At 42.4% G+C, this 22,208-nt stretch overlaps 1 protein-coding gene across 2 annotated transcripts in view; it reads right to left on the bottom strand.

Annotated features, from left to right (window-relative positions):
* The window catches only part of MYCBPAP (MYCBP associated protein), an 835,305-nt gene that overhangs the window by 799,876 nt on the left and 13,221 nt on the right, over positions 1 to 22,208 (bottom strand). For both annotated transcript variants that reach the window (XM_085617113.1, XM_085617114.1), the window contains exon 2: positions 16,888 to 17,018. In XM_085617113.1, coding sequence (XP_085473239.1) covers positions 16,888 to 17,018 — 131 coding nt within the window. The remainder of the gene's footprint in view (positions 1 to 16,887; positions 17,019 to 22,208) is intronic.

Below are 22,208 nucleotides of genomic sequence, written 5' to 3'. Positions count from 1 at the left end.
TCTACCTCTCTCTCTACTACTCTATACCTCTCTACCTCTACCTATACCTCTCTACCTCTACACCTCTACCTATACACCTCTACCTCTCTACCTCTCTGTACATGCACACATATGCACATATATATATGCATATGCATTTATATATGTATGTATATATATATATATATATATATATACACATACATAAACATATAATCTGCATATCTATATAAATATAAATTCATGCAAATATATACATATACATATATGCATACATATGCATGGTATGTATATGAAATTTTGAAAAACACTAATAAAAGCAAAGCTAAAAAGCCACCTAATTATAAACAGAATTGCTTTAACTTAAACGAGGGCGAGACCTATTGCATTTTCAATGCTTGTTTACTTTGGTTCCATCAAGAAGGCATTCAGATGTGACACATTTGCCATAAATTCTGAATGGTAGCACTCTAGTTCCTCATTAGATCACTGTAGCAAAGCTACTGCTCACCATGGAAGTCTGCTGCTGGTATTCAAAGTGCATGTTTCAGTCTGCATGTCAGAACTTTTTAATGAAATAGAAGAGGATTTGAGAAGTCAAAATGTGCCCTAAGTTTTCTTTCTGCAGCACTAATCATAATTTCTATAGCAAAAGGAACCCCCTCATTTTGTTCCTTTGCAAATTAAATGTTTTAAATGTTACCACTTTATTCCAATCAAGATGGCTTCGGGTGTGCCATACCTTTGTCATACGTAGGACTGTTAGCGCACTAGTTGTTCTTTAAAACACTCTGGGATTTCTGTCATTGGGCTATACTTGGGCTAGATCTCGGTGATATTTGTGCTACATTTGGGCTCTTTTGTCTCTGGTGGCCATCTTGGGAACCTTGCTATGAAGATTCCTAATTTCCTCATTTACTGCAGTCTCCTCAGTAGGCATACTGTCAGTTTTTTACTTTGATTCAATGAAGAAGGCATTCAGATGTGTCACACATTTGCCATAAATTCAGAATGTTAGCACTCTAGTCGCTCATTAGATCACTGTAGTAAAGCTACTGCTCACCAGGGAAGTCTGCTGCTGGTTTTGAAAGTGCATGTTTCAGTCTGCATGTCAGAATTCTTTAATGAAATAGAAGAGGATTTGTGAAGTCACTCAAAATGTGCCCTAATTTTTCTTTCTGCAGCACTAATCATACATTCTATGGCAAAATGAACCCTCTCATTGTGTTCCTTTTTAAATTAAATGTTTTAAATTTTACCACTTTATTCCAATCAAGATGGCTTCAGGTGTGCCATACCTTTGTCATAAGTAAGACTGTTAGCGCTCTAGATGTTCTTTGGAACACTCTGGGAAGCTGCAGTAGAACACAAAGGAATCAACTGACAGTCTTTGCCCTTGTTGGATGTACATGTTTTACTGAGAATGTCAGACTTCATTCTCACATGACTGAGAAAGATAATGTGAATTTACAGAAAATATGCTCTCAGTTTAGCTTATAGATCACCTTCCAAACCTCTGTGGGAAAAGCATGTGAAAATAGTTTTCTCTCAAACATGATTCATGATATCTCAGCAGAAGGCTTTTTCACATGGTAAAATCACCTTAGAACATACCACAATTCCTAAAATGAGTATGGTACCATCAACAAATGATTTATAATGTAACTAAAGTCTTAAAACCTTCTATTAACTGCAATGCTTTTTAATGAGGTGTTATCATGTATATTGGTCCCAAGATGGCTGCCAACACTTCTTGGATGAAGTGCTGACAGCCAATCAGATCTCACAATGAGATATGTGGTTAGGCTCCGCCCAGATATGTATATGATTTTACTTTTGATTTTCACAGGAACTACTGAACGGATTTACACCAGACCTGCAAAAGGCACTTCCTTGACCTTATGGCTACCTCTCTGCCAAATTCCACGTAATTCTGTTCAGCCGTTCGGGCTGTAGCTGCGTCTAAAGGTCCTATGGAAAAATGCATGGGGAAAACGCGTTTTGGGACCCCCCTTTTTCTCGGCGCCCGCTTGACGAATCACCCCGAGACTTTCAGGGTAGGAGCTGAACGGAGCGCCCCATTAGTTTTGAAAATTTCGTGAGGATTCGTCAACCGGCGCCAAAGTTATTCAAAATAGAATTTTGAGATTTCCTATGGAAACTAGGTTGTAGTTATAACTATCTACTGGCGACCGCCAGTAGATAATATATCTGTGTGTATGTGTGTGAATGTGTAGATATATATATATATATATCTGTGTACTGCAATGCGGCTTGGATTCGGATCGCTCAGCAGCGGGTGCGAGTGTTGGGCCAAGCCAGCGGCCAAGAGTCAATTTTACAGCAAATGACACTCGCACTCAGGAACCTTGCAGATATTTTATTCTTTAACAGAGTACCCTTCTGTTACACCAACGCGTTTCAGCCCTGTCGGCCTTGTTCACGGTATATCTATCTATCTCAAAGCTACAAGGTTCCCACCTGTGGAGACGCACTCTGACATCCACTGCAGCAACCTTCATGAGGTAAAAGCCAGATCGATATATCCTGGCGGTCCTGGCCCCTCAGTTATGGAACTCTCTTCCTCAAGACATTAGATGGATGACATCATATCCACAATTTAGGAAACTTTTAAAGACCTAGCTCTTTCGCCAGGCGTATGAATGAATCACTTAGCGACAGAACTCCCTGGACCACAGTGCCATGAAACCGGGTGGTGTATACGTGCTTTATAAGCATTTTGAACATATATACATAACTTGTAGGATTTAAGAATACATCTTATACAAAAGATATACATATCTTATGAGGCCACAATTGCTATTTTGCACAATATTTTTGCACTATGCGACAGTTATTGCAATTTGCACTTACGAGTTTGAACCTGCTAATTTGCACAATATTACTTGCTTCAACTTCAACTTCAAAAAGCTTTATTCGACAGTAAGTCTTAAAAGCACATTGGTACATTAAATAAAAACAAAATAAATATCACAAGACAATCCGCACACATTAAAAAACCATTAAATCCAATTAATTACTGTCGAAAATATGGTTAAAATCTTATTAATAGCTAAAAATTCACAAAACATAAAAAGGAAGGCTTAGCTCATGAAGGTCACTAGCTAGCAACAGGTTGGATGGAAGTTCGAGTACGTATTATCCAAGTCCAACTTAAAAATTTAGCCACAGCCACCGCTATGCAAGGTGAACAATCAGAGCCTAGTATCCTTAGTGCTTCTTTGTGTCTTCGAATAGCTAACCTGAGACAGATGGGTCTAAGCCATTTGCGACGCGGAGCAACATAGAGAGGGCATACAAAAAACACATGTGCTACAGATTCAGGCATGTCTAGACAATTATGACATCTGTCATCCATAGTGGAGGACAATTTACTTGTAAATGACTTGACCGAAAGAGTACCTACTCTAAATTGAAAATATAACTTCCGGTCTTGGGGCCTCTCAATAATGTCCCAATATGATTCACATTTTGGGCGTAATTTGTGATCTAGAAACCGACCAGTTATATTTGTGGACATATTGACTCTATGGGATTCTAGCTGGACCATTTCCCAATATTTTTCTTTTATATGTTTTTTTGTTGGGAAGATTGAAAGGTCCGGTTTATCCCATAAGATACTCAGGTCTAGCTTTAATAAAAGAGACCTAATTTCCTTTAGCCACTGGATTTTATGAAATTGGTCAGCCTGAATCACATCCTTCAAACCCGGAGCATAATGCATTAGTTCAGGGGTTGTCCAAATACGCCTCCAATACAACAATGGACGCAACCTGGCTAGATCAGCGATGTTTTTGCTACCTAGATCCAACAAAAAGCGGGACAGTTGGGGTGCTTTGGGGCACACCTACCAATTTGCGTAGAAAAATATTCTCCGCTTTGGCTAAACGGTTCAAGTTGCACAATATTACTTGCACTTAGCGCTTATTACTTTAATCTTCAGGTTTTAAAAAAACATGCCTCATGAGATCATAGCACCTTGTCTTGTTGATATGCAATTTGCACATTGCACAGGTCACTTTCTTATTTTTATCCGACACCTTTGGGAACTTATCTGCTTGGGATAGTGCCACTTGAGGCCATGGTATCAAGTGTTAACTGTATTTTCTTAAATATCGATTCAGTCTAAAGATCGATCCACAATCCAGTTACAGCTTCAACCCAGTAGTCTTCTCCTGTCTGAATGTATATACAAACATGAGCATGTTTTGAATGATTCTCGAGGTTCATCACGTCTTATGTCTATGTGTGAAAGTTTTCCAAATTTTTCACATGCCGATATAAGGATGAGTACTTTACTGAAAATACCGCTAATATTGTTTGTATATTTAACAAAAAAAGTAAAACTAAATGAAAAATGGCACTTATTTCATGCCAGACTCACACAAGTTGAATGTGGGGTTAGCATTCTAGTCTATTGAAAAAAACAAGGTAATCCCTTTTTTAAATAATTTTTTTTTGGACTCTACCACTTTAAAAAGACTTTCTAGATTATGGGACTCTATGGTCCAGTTGAAGGCATTCGCCGAAACGCGTCGACCGTCCCTGCTGTTTTGCACCTGGTGTTTGAAGAAAATGAAATAAACACAAATTGAACTACCTTGCCGTGCTGTGGAATTCCTCTGTGCTGTGGATACTCTGGTGAGGGACGCTGCCGAGTTGCTTTGAAGATATTAGTGCAGTGGCTGATCTGCACACCGCAGGCACTCCATTCTTGAGGTGAAACAGTTTTCCTCCGTGAAGCCAGCCCTGCTCCGTGATACGGAGCTTCTGAACTGACGCCTCTGCCATACGTTTCGAGCAGCGAAGAAGGACCACCCAACGTCGCTGTGAAGGGAAACGCCGAGGGCGACAGTGAGGAAGAGCTGCCTGGTGAGTACGGGGAGACTGTGGGACGCCGTGTGGGATTCAAACTTCGCTGTGGAGACGGCGGGGGGGCTAACGCATAGCTAACCCGGTCTATACCGGAAAACCACGACAGGTATCATCCTCACGAGAGACGCAGCGAAAGCGGTTGAAAGTGAAACCGCTTAGCTCACAGCGTCCTGCGCCCGTAATAGGAAAGCAGTACGAATAACAAAGTAACTGCCTGTGGCATACAATGGAACAATACACACTCGAAAAAATTATGAGGTGTATATGAGGAACACAGCGCGACAAATCAATAAATATATTATTTATTTCTAATAACTGACACTTTACACCAGATGCTCAACAAGGTTAACTAACCCCATGCAACTAAATTGAGCCAACGTCTGTCACATAATTTGAACATCAAAATTGAGGAAGTGCAACTGACGAACACCGAATCGATCAAAAAACATGGCGGACAGAAACCTTAATCGAGCACAGAGAGCCAATGAACTTTTGGATGACAACTCGGTTGTCATAGATCCATCTCGTCCTAACAGCGTGCACACAGATGGGAGGAGCAAAACGGTCCAAACCCTGGTTAAGGAACTACAACAGGCAAAGATAATGGAAATAAATAAGTGGTGGGAGAAAACTACGCTAGAAAAGTACATCGAGTTAAAAGAGTACCGAGAAGTTTACGAATTCTGATCATGCCCACACTTAATGATCTGGACACGGACCTTATCAAACAATGGCAAATGGACACTAATGAATGCTCCCTCAGATTAATGAAAACATTAATCATACATGCTGAACGCAAACTGGCAGGCACTCTGGAAAGAGTTAAAGCGATGGAGGAGGAGTTAGATAAACTTCCAAACAATGATGAGAAAAAAGGACTGATGGAGGCAATGGAGAATAAAATAACTAAGCATGAAATCGATGTAGAAAAAAGAAAAGCTAGAAAATTTAATCGTGATCGCATCGATTATGCTAACGGCCGCATTTATACATTCGCCAGGAAATATGATTCCTTAAGGAATAGAGTGGTAATGGACAAGTGTATCAGTCACGACTCACTTGGGATGTATGATAGCTCAGATCTGAGCTCGGCAGATGAAGACACAGAGATTTCCAAACTGGATTTTTGTGGGGCGATGAGACTAGCTCAGATGGAAACGCGACAACGAGGTGGAACAAGAACAACAACATGGGAAGGGGGAGGGGACAAAACCCACCCCAATCAGACGTGGCAAGACAAGGAGCAAGGCCAAAAAGAGGAGAAGAAAAGAAAAAGCAAAAATAAAAAAAGCATCACTCAATAAGAATCTGGTTATCAACCTCTCCAGCATGATCCTAAACTCAGATCACATCAGCCTGCTCAATAAAGGACTTACATTTTGCCCTAATACAACTTTGGATATCCCAAATGTACGCATTGACCTATACAAGTTCTGTCGCAAAGCCAAGCTAAAAAAATACTTTGGAAGAAAAACTGACACCAGTAGGAGAGGTATTGACCTCCAAAAATCAGGACATTTCCCTGACCTGCCAGCCTTAAAAACACTGTTTAACCTTGGAAGTTCGAACCCTGACAGATGTATTAATTCTAGTTCCAGCATTGAAGACGATTTAAAATTCTGTCAAGAAGAAGGCATCAACACTCATTTAGGTGGTGTAAGTGCATTGAAGTCACAGTCTAAATTTTGTCCACAGCTACCCCCTGGAAATAAGATCGACCTATTTCATGAAATTGTAGTAGATGAAATCAACCAACTTTCCGTGAGAAAATCGAGGAGGAACACTAAATCATCATGGAATCTCACACGGGGAGAACAGAAAGCATTGAAAGAACTAAGAGAGAACCACAACATCATCATAAAGGCCGCCGATAAAGGCGGCAATATTGTCCTACAAAATCGTGAGCAATATATTGTTGAAGCCCACAGACAACTGACGAATCAGGAACACTATAAAAAATTAGACAAAAATCCGATGATACAATGGACCACGGAATATCATTCACAACTACTGACCTGGAAGGAGAGAGGGCTAATCAACTTTGAGGAATTTATGTACCTCAAGGTTGATAATCCAGTCACACCCACAATTTACTTTCTTCCGAAAGTGCATAAGTCAACTGTAAACCCCCCAGGCAGGCCAATTGTCAGTTCCATGGGTTCCCTGTTGGAAAGAACATCCCATTACATCGACGTGTTCCTGATTGAATATGTGATGAAATTGTCTTCATACCTAAGAGATACGACGGCCTTTTTGAATAAATTGAAATCCATCCATTGGAACGAACGTCAGATCATGATCACAATAGATGTGACCTCATTGTACACATCCATTTGTCACAAAGATGGTCTTGCAGCAGTGAGTACATTCCTGGAAACTAGATCATTGAGCTTTTTGGAACATTCACAAATGATCATAGACATGTTGGATTATTGTTTGACACACAATGTTTTTCTTTTTGATGAGGAGACATTTCTCCAGAGACAAGGCACAGCAATGAGGACTTCTTTTGCCCCGACATATGCCAATCTATTCATGGCAGTCTGGGAAGATGGTCTTCTACAGAGCAGATACAGGCCCAATATCAAAGCGTGGATGAGGTACATAGACAATTTGTTTTTAGTTTGGGAAGGAGACGAATCGACATTGGAAGAATTGATCCAGAGCCTGAATGAGAATAATTTCAACTTATCCTTCACGTCCAATTGGAGTAAAAATCAAGTGATCTACTTGGATGTGGAAGTATTCATACAGAAACAGCAGCTCTGTACTAGAATCCATAGGAAACCCACGGCAACGAACAGCATCCTCCAGTAGCGGACATCCACAACATCTAAAATGGAGTATTTCATACGGCGAAATGCTTTGCATCAAGAGGAACTGTTCAGAAACCCATGATATAGAGAGAAATCTAGAAGACACAGGTGCTAGATTTCTGGCAAGAGATTATCCCCTGAAAGTCATAGAAGAATCAAAGAACAGGATAATGGAAAAACCTAGATCAGAATTACTGAAAGAACGAGATCACCTGGACGATGATGAAACAATTCGGATCATTCTGGATTTTAATGTTGACAACAAGTGTCTAAGGAAAATCATCAAAAAGAATTGGAATATACTTTTGCTTGATGACTCGTTAAAAAGAAATTTACCATCAACTCCTAAAATAACCTATAGGAAGACTTCCTCACTAGGTGACATCCTAACACAAAGTCACTTTAACAGACCCGGAAAGGAAAAAGGAACCTGGTTGACAACGCCTGGATTTTGGAAATGCTCCAAATGCAAAGCGTGTGAACATGGAACTAACACACTCTCGTACACATTAGCAAATGGAAAAAAGGAACGGATTATTGCACATATCATGTGTGAAACAAAATACGTGGTATATGTTTTAGAATGTCCTTGCAAACAATTGTATGTCGGGAGCACCATCAATAAATTAAAACTACGCATCCTGCAACACCTACGAGCAATAAAAAATAAAGATCTGGCGTACCCAATGGCCAAGCATTTTTTCGAAAAACATCAAGGGAATGCACAAGGGTTACGCTATTTCGGAGCCAAAGTGATCAAACAAAATGAAAGAGGTGGTGATAAAACCCTGGAACTCAGAAGAGCAGAGTCCAAATTTATAATAGCTCTGGGAACAGAAAAACCTTTTGGCCACAATTTGGATGCAGAATTACATGTTCACCTATAAACCCTATGGAAGTCCTAGTCTTAAATTAATTTGCTCATGGAAAAATCAGGGAGAATGACAAGTATGAGTTTTGAAAAAATCATGGCTGTAAGAAAAAGATTGAACATAGACTGAATTTGAAAAAATATACATTGAATAATTGGACTGTGACATATCCCAAGTCAATATATATATAAATATAATTTTCTAAAGGTTATGAGGAATTCTGAAAATATCAAATTTGGAAAATGACAAAGTATTTTTTTAATCCTGAAAATGCAATTTTGCACAACATATTTGCACTATGTGTTAGTTACTTTAACTTGTAGGATTTAAGAATACATCTTATACAAAAGATATACATATCTTATGAAGCAATTGCTATTTTGCACAATATTTTTGCACTATGCGACAGTTATTGCAATTTGCACTTACAAGTTTGAACCTGCTAATTTGCACAATATTACTTGCACTTAGCGCTTATTACTTTAATCTTTAGGTTTTAAAAAAACATGCTTCATGAGATCATAGCACCTTGTCTTGTTGATATGCAATTTGCACATTGCACAGGTCACTTTCTTATTTTTATCCGACACCTTTGGGAACTTATCTGCTTGGGATAGTGCCACTTGAGGCCATGGTATCAAGTGTTAACTGTATTTTCTTAAATATCGATTCAGTCTAAAGATCGATCCACAATCCAGTTACAGCTTCAACCCAGTAGTCTTCTCCTGTCTGAATGTATATACAAACATGAGCATGTTTTGAATAATTCTCGAGGCTCATCACGTCTTATGTCTATGTGTGAAAGTTTTCCAAATTTTTCTCATGCCGATTTAAGGATGAGTACTTTACTGAAAATACCGCTAATATTGTTTGTATATTTATATTTAACAAAAAAAATAAAACTAAAAGAAAAATGGCACTTATTTCATGCCAGACTCACACAAGTTGAATGTGGGGTTAGCATTCTAGTCTATTGAAAAAAACAAGGTAATCCCTTTTTTAAATAATTTTTTTTTGGACTCTACCACTTTAAAAAGACTTTCTAGACTATGGGACTCTATGGTCCAGTTGAAGGCATTCGCCGAAACGCGTCGACCGTCCCTTCTGTTTTGCACCTGGTGTTTGAAGAAAATGAAATAAACACAAATTGAACTACCTTGCCGTGCTGAGGAATTCTTCTGTGCTGTGGATACTCTGGTGGGGGACGCTGCTGAGTTGCTTTGAAGATATATATATATATATATATATATATATATATATATATATATATATATATATATATATTTTGTTATTGACATCCTTTTCCAAAATGTTAACCAAAAGCGGAAGCGGAGAAATGGGATGATAATTACTCAGACATAAGGGGTCCGCATTATGTTTTTTTTTTTATTTTTTAAATACGAATACTGTGGCGTGCTTTCAAGGAACCAGTTAAGCACTGGGGTCGGAATGGACTTAATAATAGGGGCTCCCAGAACAAAAATGTGAGCGGGACAGGGGTCCGGAGATCCAGAATCCAGATTAACTGGCAAGAATAGCCTGATGAGAATCTAAGAGAGTCAATGGGGCAAACTTTACAAGGTTGGCACCTGCTGGGATAGATGAATCAGAGTTGTAGATCGTCAGGGAGTCAAGTGATGGTTGCTCTGGAAACTGAAAGGAGATGCTAGCAAACTGATTATTTATGAAGGTCGCAAATTATTTGCAAATTTTTTAGGAAAGCACAATATTTTGACTAAGCGCAGTGGGATTAAGCAGCTTTTTCATGATCACAACAATTTCCTCCGACATGTTTCTTGAGGTTTCAACCCTTTCCGCAAATTAGGAAGAATGAGCGAAGCATATTAATTTATGGTAATATTTTAGGGCATTTTTATAGCCCACTTTACCATTGCTTTCATAATTGTGCCTCCAATTACATTCCATCACGTTACAGTTCTTCTTGGCAGTGCAAAGAGATTGTGGAAACCAGGGAGCTGAATAGACTTTCCGAGAGAATTTTGGTCTCATACAGGAAGTAAGTGAGACCAGTGCTAAGGTGAACCAAGTCCCCAGACAATCTGCTGTGTTATCTATATCAAAAGACTGCCTATATGTTGTATCTCTAAGAGTTTACAGAAGTCGGTGGAATTTATCCTAGCCCAGGGTCTAATGAGATTGTCAGGGTGGGTGGGCTTCATAAGGGGTTGTTTGGGGTGTAATGCAAAAGCTTATTGTAAATGTATCAGACCAGGGAATATGAACTGCGTTGATAACTGATAATAAATTAAGATTAGCTCTAGAATATGACCCACTGTATGCATGGCTTAAAGTACTTTTTGTACATGACCTAGACCATAAGTTCTTGAAGTTGCGCTTTGGAAGTATTCAGAGAGACGTTGCTGAGATGAATATTTAAATCCCCTTAACTAGACAAATAGATAAATTCACAAAATGTAAGGGCAAATAGAGCCATTACTTAATTAGTCTTTGAGGTCCGTAAATTAAAGCTTCGGAGAAGAAGAAGCCACTGAGCTTAAACATGAACACTAAAACTTCCTCTGCAGAGACATTAGTAACGGTGTTGATGAACCAAGTGAACCATTGTGAATGGATAACAACTACTCCACCCTGGGAAACAAAGTGAAATCCTGGCGGCATACAGAAAACCCATCAGGAATAGCTTGGGCGATATCAGAAGCAGTTAAACAGGGACGGCTCCTCCATTTCAGAGGAGGAGAGTCGCCCCACAGGCCAGAGCTGAAAAATTCAATGATAATAAAGTATATTTATTACCATTTTACAAACTGAGTGGCAGCACAGGGCTGGGTCAGTGCCTCTAAATGGCAGCAGGGAGCCGTGCGTTTTAAAATGCACATGTCTCTTTAGCCAGTTTGCGATGGTCAGCTAAACATGCACATTATAAACTTCTCTAACCTAGCTGTCTCTGACAGCGAGAAAGTGCAGGCCTCCACTGCTCTTGAGAATGCGGAGTGAGGCCACTCCCACCAGTCCTGGGGCTGCTCTCATGCTTGTGAGAGCAACGTCAGGATTGGTTAGTGCAGTTTCCTTGGAACCGTGTTGGAGCCTGCCGGTGGAGGAGGTCATTGCGTTTGTGCCTCAAGGTAAGTGTTTTTTTATTGTATTTGTTTGCGCCCCTCCCCCTACCCCACCACGCTTGGTACATGGCAGCTGCCACTGGAAGCAGAAAACTCATTTAGGCAAGTTTCTGTTTGAAATAATGCTGTCAGGTTTTATGATTGTAAGAAGTCAAAGATATCGAAGCTATGCTTCTGCAGGGATCTTGTTTTCAAGAGCATAAACTGGGCAATGGTCATCTAAGAACAGGGACGAGCTGTCAGTTTCGCATCATGCTAGCAGCGTGAGGGCGTGTCAATTTGTTTGTTGTGGATTACCAATATTCTCTACAGGATATGGGCCCTAACAGTATGTGTGCTTTGAGAAAATTATGACAAGAGGTATTATCTTAGTGATTTAAAAAGTGGAGGATTTCTGCTCCTCGTGGGGGGCAATCTAAGAAAGAAGACTGGGGTACTCATGCTGGGTATGGCCTGAGTGTGGATGGGCACACCTTGGCTTGCCTTTGGCACCACGTCGGTGCACATGCATCAGTGCCTCTAATAAAGGGTGTCATGACCGTATCAACTTTATGAGATCTAGTGGCTTTGTAAGAGTGGCTTGGAGTGGAGTTGAGTGGCATTGTGTATAATGGAGTGGCACTGTGTCGAGTGGAGTGGCACTGAGTGTAGTGGCACTGTATGGAGTGGCATTGTGAGGCGTGGAGGGGCTTTGTGTGGCATGGAGCAGAGAGGCACTGCGTGGAGTGGCATTGTGAGGCATGAAGTGGCATTGTGAGGTATGGAGTGACACTGCATGGTGTGGAGTGGCATTGTGTAGAGTAGAGAGACACTGTGTGGGGTATAGTGGAGTGGCATTATGTGGTGTGAAGTGGAGTGGCATTGTGTGGTGTGGAGCGGCACTGCCTGAAGTGGAGTCGCTCTAGGAAGCATGGAGTGTAGTGACATGGTGTGAAGTGGAACTGTGTGAAGTTGAGTGGAGTGGTACCCAGTGGAGTGGCATTGAGTGGAGTGGGACTGAGTGGAGTGGAAAGAAATTGTGTGGAACGGCACTGTGTGGTGTGGAGTAGCACTGTTGGGTATGGAGTAGTATTGTGTGGCATAAAGTGGTATTGTGTGGCGTGGCACTGGGTGGCAGGGACTGGAATGGCATTGTGTGTGTGTATGGGAGTGGAGTGGCATTGGGTGTGGTGGCACTGGGTTGAGTGGTGTGGCATTACGTTGAGTGGAGTGGCGTAATATTGTGTGACGTGGAGTGAAGTGCCACTGTGTGGCGTGAAGTGGCATTGTGTGGTGTGGAGTGGCATTGTGTGGTGTGGAGTGGCATTGTGTGGGGCATGGAGTGGACTGGCATTGTGTGGCATGGAATGGAGTGGCAATGAGTGGAATGGCATTGTGTGGCGTGGAGTGACACTGTGTGGAGTGACGTGGGCTGTGAAGTGGCATTGTGTGGCATGGAGAGGTGTGGAATGAAGTCGAGTGGAGTGGCATTATGTAGCATGGAGTGGTATTGTGCGGCGAGGTGTAGTATTGTGTGGCCCGGCATGGAGTGGAGTGCCATTGTATGGCATGAAGTGCAGTGGAATGGAGTGGGGTGGAGTTGCATTAGGGAGAGTGGATTGGCATTGAGTGGAATAAAGTGGCATTTTGTGGAGTGGCGTGGAGTGGCATTGCGTAGATTGGAGTGGAATTGTGTGGAGAGGAGTGGGATTGTATGGAGTGGAGTAAAAATGTGCAGAGTGGATAGTATTGTATGGATTGGAGTGGAGTGAAGTGACATTGAGAGGAGTGGAATGCCGTGGAGTGGCATTGTGTGGCATGGAGAGCCAGGTTGTGGTGTGAAGTGGCACTGAGTGAAGTGGCATTGTGTGGGGCAGCATTATGAGGAGTGGGGCGGCATTATGAGGAGTGGAGTGGAGTGGCACTATGTGGCATAGAGTGGAGTGGCACTGTGTCGGATGGAGTTGCATCGAGTGGAGAGGTACTGTGTGGAGTGAAGTGGATAGAGTGGCATTGTGTAGCGTGGAGTGAAGTGACACTGTGTGGTGTGGAGTGGCATTGCGTGGAGTGGTGTGGTATTGTGTGACATGGCATGGCATGGAGTGGAGGGCGATTGTGTGGCATGGAGTGCAGTGGAATGGAGTGGAGTTGCATTAGGGAGAGTGGATTGGCCATGAGTGGAATGTAGTGGCATTTTGTGGATTGGCATTGTGTGGGATGGAGTGGCATATGATTGTGTGGAGTGGAGTGAAATTGTGTGGAGTGGAGTTGTATTGTGTGCAGGGGAGTGAAGTGAAAGTGAGGAGTGGACTGCTGTGGAGTGGAGTGGCATTGTGTGGTATGGAGAGCCGGGTTGTGATGTGAAGTGGCATTGAGTGGAGTGGCATTGTGTAATGTGGAGTTGCATTTTGTAGTTTGGAGTGGAGTGGCACTGTGGCGTAGAGTGGAGTGGCATTGTGTGGCATGGAGTGGCACTGAGTGGAGAGGTACCATGTGGCATGGAGTGCAATAGAGTGGCATTGTGTAGCGTGGAGTGAAGTGGCACTGTGTGGCATGGTATTGTGTGGTGTGGAGTGGCATTGCGTGGAATGGTGTAGTATTGCATGGCGTAGAGTGTCACTGTGTGGCATGGAGTGCAGCGAAATGGAGTTGAGTTGCATCAGGGAGAGTGGATAGGCATTGAGTGGAATGGAGTAGCATTTTGTGGATTGGCATTGCGTAGATTGGAGTGGAATGGGATTGTGAGGAGTGGAGTGAAATTGTGTGGTGAGGAGTCGTACTGTGTGGACGGGAGTGGAGTGAAGTGACATTGAGTGGAGTGGAATGCCGTGGAGTGGAGTGGCATTGTGTGGTATGGAGAGCCGTTGTGTGGTGTGGAGAGACAGTGAGTGGAGTGGCATTGTGTGGATTGGCATTGTGAGGAGTGGAGTGGCATTGTGAGGAGTGGAGTGGCATTGTGTGGTGTGGAGTGGTATTATATGGCATGGAGTGAATGGCATTGTGTGGCCTGGAGAGGCAGTGTGTGGTGCAGAGTGATACTGTGTAGTTTGGAGTGGAGTGGCACTGTGTGGTGTAGAGTTGAGTGCCATTGTATTGCATGGAGTGGCATTGAGTGTAGAGGCACTGTGTGATGTGGAGTGGAGTAGAGTGGCATTGTGTAGTGTGGAGTGAAGTGTCACTGTATGGCGTGAAGTAGCATTGTGTGGCGTGGAGTGGCATTGTATGCCGTGGAGTGCATTGTGTGGCATGGAGTGGACTGGCATTGTGTGGCATTGAATGGAGTGGCATTGTGTGGTATAGAGTGGCATTGTGTGGAGTGGAGTGGTATTGTGCGACATTGAATGGAGTGGCATTGTGTGGAGTGGCACTGTATGGTGTGGCGTGGAGTGGCGTTGTGTGGCAGGGAGTGGAATGGCATTGTGTGGAGTGGAGTGGCATGGTGTGGTGTGTTGTGGAGTGAAGTGGCATTGTGTGGTGTGGAAAGTTGCTACAGAATTACTCTATAGCTCCTTAAAGCCCTGTCCTATATAAATGCAATTACGATACAATATGTTATCAATATGTCGACCTACAATCTTTGTAAATAGCTGAAGCTTTTAATTCGATGCAGGAGCTCGTTAGTATGTACAACACTTCTGCAAGAACTGGTTTGTTTACAAATAAATTCATTTTAGACCGGGAAGGGCTAGTGGGCGAGGGAGCAACATATATCATACCTGTTTGGTATAAGGTTAGATGGAGCCAGGTGGTGGCAGTGCTGTAGAGCTACAAATGTTAAATGACAGGAGTAGCAGATGTGCTCAGTACTCAGTCAGTACTCAGTCATGATAGAGAATTATAGAGATTAACAATCACCTTGTTTTGAGAAGTTTAAATCAAAGATATTCCAGAGTTGAAAATCCGGGAACTCTATGACAAGTCTGTCAGACATAGGGATGAGGAGTAAGAGGTGAAGAATCAGCTTGATGGGGAAGTAGCAGAACGGAGCAGGGGGTGGGAGGGATATTTGAAATATTACCTGAATCACATCGCCAACAGTGGATGAACACTAATTCTAATAAATTAATATGTGCTTGGTCCATGCTCCACAAAAGAAAAGGAAGTGATACATGGCACACACTGGCCAATTAGGAGGGAGTAAAGAAGGGTAGCAATTATGCCAATTAATGGTAAAAAAAGGATGGGCTCCACATCCTTACAGCAAACAATACCCCCTGCAGCAACAGCGCATGTGCGGTCAGCAGGCAAGACACTTTTAAACGGCAAGCCGCCTTATGTGAAAGACTGGAAATGGTATAAGGAAAACTGGAGCCCATATGCTCCTGTGTTCATAGGTAGGCTGCCTGCCAAGGGACACAACTAGGAACTGCAAAGAGGTGAGGGAAGGAAACCATAAAACCAATAAAAGTCGTTGAAGGACTTAAATTCTAATGTGTCCACACAGTTAAGGAGACAGCCAGAAAATGTATACAAAGGAGACAGAGATGTCATCTAGCTTTAATCAGAAAGTAGTAGCCATGGTTACAACCTAGCAGCAAGCTCGTCTGGTGACCATATGTTTCACTCATTAGAAAAGAGCAGTATGTACTTCAAACACTCACATGTTTGCACTAGTCCTCCCAAGTGCACTCTGATCCATCCAGGCCACAGTATTCATTGTACTCATATTTATAAGGAAAATATTTGCAGAGCTAGCTCTGAACATTTTCTGATGTGTGTTCTGTGGTATGTGTGACGCATCAGAGTAGAGCAGTCATGCTTGTAACGCATAACAGTTTGCTTCAAAATTCATCAGAGTTCTCCCTATTGAAAATAATCTCCATATCAAACTAGGGACATAACTGACGCCACCTCCTCAAATGTTCATACATAGTATAAAATAGAGGAATATGTGATACTAACAAGTCTAGACTTGCTCTGTTTGCTAGAGAAATGCCCATTACAATGATTATTATCCTAAAGTACTGTCCTTACTTTTATCTGTGTTTCCGCTCACGTCTTAATTTTGTCTTTGTCTACTTTTGTCATTAGTTTGTTTGATTCCATCTACCGTCTTTTTTTCTTGTTTACACATCTGATTCGATTTTGTGTGCCTGGTTGAATAAGAGAATTAGGATCTTCTTCTTTGCAGTGGTGGCTTAAATATGTGAATTGTTACGAAGATGACCAATCACTGAATACCTAAGTATAAAAACAAAAAGTAATACAATTTGGAGGCAGCACAGTTTATAGCACAAGACCTCTTACTTTCTCCAGATCCTCCACTCGGATAGCCAAAGCCTGGATTTCCTCTCCACTCAGGATGGTGCTGCTGGGAGGCTCGGGTTCTTCTTGCACAGGGGGTGTAAACACATCTAATCCCTTGGATCGTTTTTTTTCTGAAACACAAAAAGAATATTTCCCTATTTTCCTGCAAATTAAAACACACAACATCTGGACTCTTTATAGTTTTAGAAAGTAACAATTCTCAAATCAATTGCCCTGTATAGAGGGCCTTATAAACAATGATAGGTATGGCCCTTATCATAATGATATAGTTTGTAATTACGATAGTGCCTGTCCCTGTTATTGAGACACCAGTCTTGTTGTAGGCGTGCTGGTCAATGGTGCTGGCATACTTAAACAAAGGGATCCACCCGCATGTATAACATACCAAGAGATTCCCATTCATACCATGTGTGTCCCACGGTCGTGGAGAATACACATCTGTTGTTAAAATACCCCTCACACACCAAAAGGGCCCTTGGTGTCATGCTTCATCATAGGGGTCTTCCCGCCCCTCTACGGGACGGGGCGTGCTACGACCAGCGTGTACGTGGGAGCACTGTTCTTGGTAGGACTACTATGTGTAGTGCAGGGGTGTGCAAGGAAGGGTCAGGAGTGAGTGGAGAGTGATGTTAAAAAATACCTGGCTTACTGGACTAGGAAAAAATTTTTATTCTGCCATCTAAGCTGGTATTAGTAAAAATGTGGGGATGGAGGGTGTATGCCTCAATGAGCTTGACCTCCTGATGTCGACATGTTTCGAAGCTTACCCCAAGCTTCTTCGTCAGGACCTAAGAAGATCCCTTCCAACAATGCACTGTGATGTGGTGAGAAATAGTGGGTGTAAAAATAAACATAGGAGGTAAATAGCCTCCAAAAGTTGGTACCGCCCCACTGGGTCTTACGTACTCCTTGTGACTTGCTGCAAAAAGGATGATTTCCTCATGAGCTCATTTACCGGGTGGTTGAAGTGCCAAAATAGGCTACGCCTCCTAGGATCAATGTCCTGCTGGAAAAACCACCCCGGTCGGCTCCGTCCGCCCGGGGTGGTTTTTCCAGCAGGACATTGATCCTAGGAGGCGTAGCCTATTTTGGCACTTCAACCACCCGGTAAATGAGCTCATGAGGAAATCATCCTTTTTGCAGCAAGTCACAAGGAGTACGTAAGACCCAGTGGGGCGGTACCAACTTTTGGAGGCTATTTACCTCCTATGTTTATTTTTACACCCACTATTTCTCACCACATCACAGTGCATTGTTGGAAGGGATCTTCTTAGGTCCTGACGAAGAAGCTTGGGGTAAGCTTCGAAACATGTCGACATCAGGAGGTCAAGCTCATTGAGGCATACACCCTCCATCCCCACATTTTTACTAATACCAGCTTAGATGGCAGAATAAAAATTTTTTCCTAGTCCAGTAAGCCAGGTATTTTTTAACATCACTCTCCACTCACTCCTGACCCTTCCTTGCACACCCCTGCACTACACATAGTAGTCCTACCAAGAACAGTGCTCCCACGTACACGCTGGTCGTAGCACGCCCCGTCCCGTAGAGGGGCGGGAAGACCCCTATGATGAAGCATGACACCAAGGGCCCTTTTGGTGTGTGAGGGGTATTTTAACAACAGATGTGTATTCTCCACGACCGTGGGACACACATGGTATGAATGGGAATCTCTTGGTATGTTATACATGCGGGTGGATCCCTTTGTTTAAGTACGCTTGGTTGGGAGGAAGTATCCACCTCCACCACTCGTTGAGTGGAACCTCTCTACTCCCCCCCTTGTTTCTCTTTCAATGGTGCTGGCAGCCAGTCCTTGGTGGAGGCATACCAGTACATGCTGGTATGCCTTATATGAGTATTACTAGGACACCAATCCTCGGTACAGGTAAATCAGTGTTTGTTAGTCGTACAACAATCTATGTTATTGTCAGCGATTGTCAGCAGGTTAAGGTTAATTTGAGTATGTAGTTCCAAAACGGTCAAAGCAGAGACATCAAAAATGTTGTTGAAACTCTAGTTCATGTACATATAAAAGGAAGGGATATAGGGGAAGCCTAGCTAAAGAGCAACAGAGCGCTGGTAGTGCCTCCTTGTAAAGTTTGTTTTCGTACACCTCCAAGTCACTTTGTTCTGAGCTCACCCTTTCCTGACGAGCTCCCTGTCAAGTTCATGGCTATTCCTCACCCCTACTTAACAAAACTACTCCTTCTTTCACCCGCTTCCTGCCCTACAGCCATGCTACAACAAGAGATGCGATGATGACTTTGGAACTTGGGAACAAAGTCCGAGTCTTGCCGCAGGCTCTACATCCTATTATTCTGGACAAATTCTTTATTTATTTGAAGGTTTTATATAGCGTGAACATGACCCTAGTGTATCAGAACGCTTTACATACATATAAAATTACATGAGTTCATAATGAGAATAGCAAGTACCATCGTGTAGGAGGTGAGTATGTCTGTCGCCAGTGGCGCAGACTGTCAGTACAGGATAGGGTGGCAGCTTCTAGCAGTGTTTTTTTCATGTAACATTAGTGATCAGGTCATGAAATTGTGTTTGTGCCTTGTCCAGTCATTCTGGTGACCAATCTGTTCGTTAGGATCATCTTAACTTCTTTTTTGAAGGCTGAGGAAGAAGGGTTAGCCCGTCTTAGCTGGGAGAGAGTTCTAGGTTCTTGGTGCTGCCCCCGAGAATGTGCAGTCATGAGTCTTCTTTTTTCTAAACTTCAGGGGTTTAAGGAGCATACAAACCACACTCCATAGAGTATGACTGACTCCTGAGATAGAGAGTTTCTGGACCGGGTATATGGGAATGTTCAGGTGTAGGGCTTTGTGTGTCTTACACGCTATCATCAGTTGAATCTTGGTCTTGAAATGGTCCAGTGTAGTGATTTGAGAATAGGAGTGATGGGGTTGCAGCATCTTGATCCTGTAATCAGCCTAGCCTCAGTGTTAAGAGAAGCCTTGAGTGAAGCAGTTCTTGCTTTGGAGAGCCCTGATAATGTTGCACACCTCTACTCCAGTCTGGATATCACTAGGGATAGCACCGCTGTTTTGACCTCTGTTTGTTACCGGCACCACAAGGCTTGAACCCAGTAGGTTTCTTCAAGGACATCTGAAAATAAAGAGAAGAACAAGCATTTGCAATGCAATAGGTCTCGTATTTACTTGAGTTTGAGCTATTGGCATTCTAAGTGACAATGCCTTTTATTTATATATTGGTTTTTAAAACATAAATAAAAAGGCATTGTCATTTACAATGCCAATAGCTTAAACTCGCGTAAATGCGAGACCTATTGCATTGCAAATGCTTGTTTTCTGGAGTAGTTAGACAGATGATGAAGTTATGATGCTTCAGTGGGATTACACCACCATTTCTTGAAACTGCAGTACTTAAGTCTGCACTGTCTTCCAAATGCCAGGTTTGGACTCAGTGTAGATTGCACGTGTATTTTACACCTATGCATCGTCTCACATTTCTAGTGTTTTCTAATTACTCGGCAGCTGTATCATTTTGGTTCGATTATTTGTGCAAAGAAACAGAGAAGTCAGAAGATGTTTTGGTTGTTTAGTTAAAATCAACAAAATGATATATAAACGGTGAATGGTATAATAGGAGGGATGAAAACCTAGGACACAGTCATACAGTGACGCAATAACTCTTTTGTTAATTTGTAAACATTTCTGACCTACTTCTGCACAAATTATCCATGATGTAGATTGAAGTGCATGGAATTTAGGGACATAAGTGTCCTGCATTTGATTTACTCCTGGAAAAATGTTGATGTGAATAAGTAAATGCTCCGACAACACCTGGGGTGGTAGTGATCAGTATTAGGCAGCGCATTATTTCTCTCTGCAAAGCCTACCTTTCTTGTTGAAAAGCGGAAATATCAGCTAACAAGATTCCGTCAGTACCTTGCAGTCAGTCAGTCAGTCAGTCAGTCAGTCAGTCAAACTGTATGGCTCGCGAGGGGGGAAATCGATGTAAATGCACAAAGGAGAAGCGTCTTTCTAACACAAAAGTTTGAAAAATCCATTTTCATTGCTGAAGTAAGGAACACCGGGGCAGTGATTCATTGTAGCCGGCATCACTTTGTGGGTGGTGGAAGCGCTTGGCCACGGGCCTCCTGCCACACAAAACACCCAAGCTGTTGCAATATGTTGAGCTGCCTGTCACGTACTGCTCTGGTGTTTAATTAGAAACGCCATTTGTTGCATTAGTGGTAACCAGAAAGTAACACGAACAAAAATCCCAATAAAGTAGTAAGGGTCGTTTTTTTAATTACAAATAGTAAATACAAACATCTGCAAGGGACAAAAAGAGCACGAAGCTGCGAGTACCGCAGGCTTAGACCTGGCACCAAGGCGTGGGAAAAGAGAAGCGGGAGCCGCACCTTGATGCGCGGTGCACAACTGAGCCATTTTAAATGATGACCTTTTCACAGTGAATAAACAACAATATCTCAACTGGTATAATTATGAGAGACGGTTTTGAATATGCATGTCAAAGAGCATTGCATCACAAGAAAAGGAAGACTCTTGGTCAGCGTTTTTTTGAGAGATGCACAAGGCATCATATATTTTTAAACATAATCAAGTACAGTTGTAGCAGCACTGTAGGCGAGGAATTGCATAAAAACAACCCGACATTGAACTTGGTGCTAGAAGGTGCATGTGACAAAACAAGTGCCGACGCAAGTGACAATGTGTATAAAGCGAAAAACGGCGCAAGGTAGGATAATATATACAGTGAAGGATGGTTCGGACAATGCTTTCAATAAATTATGCAATTATTTGATGGAACCATAATGAATAATGCGCTGTAAAGTTGCGCTGAATGGTCGACGACGTTTCGATCCTTTAGATCAGGATAATCTTCAGGACCGGGTTGTTGGTTTAAAGCGGTGCTGGTAGTACAATCCTCGAAGTATGTACGGGGCGAGTGCCGTAAAGGTCATCTATAAGAGGGTGGCATGTAGTCCATCTTCCAAGAGTAGCAGCAAAATTGCTTACCAAGGACAGTTGTGAGAACACGCCCAACTGCGTGTAAGAGAAAGACCGGGTGTCATTCACGTATCTATTATTCACAATCGCAGGATAGGACCCGTCAAGGAAGAACCACGTAGTGGTTCCAATGGGAATGCGTTGATTTGAGGAATAAATCCAGTCAAGGTAGGGTGTGCCGTATCTGGCGACTCGCCTTGGCAAGCAATTTTGCTGCTACTCCTGGAAGATGGACTACATGCCCGCCCTCTTATAGAGGACCTTTACGGCACTCGCCCCGTACATACTTCGAGG

The sequence above is a fragment of the Triturus cristatus genome, chromosome 7 (genome assembly GCF_964204655.1).
Source record: "Triturus cristatus chromosome 7, aTriCri1.1, whole genome shotgun sequence".
Taxonomy (NCBI): Eukaryota; Metazoa; Chordata; class Amphibia; order Caudata; family Salamandridae; genus Triturus; species Triturus cristatus.
Note: the sequence above shows the minus strand (reverse complement) of the source record. Positions and strands in the feature narration are given on the sequence as shown.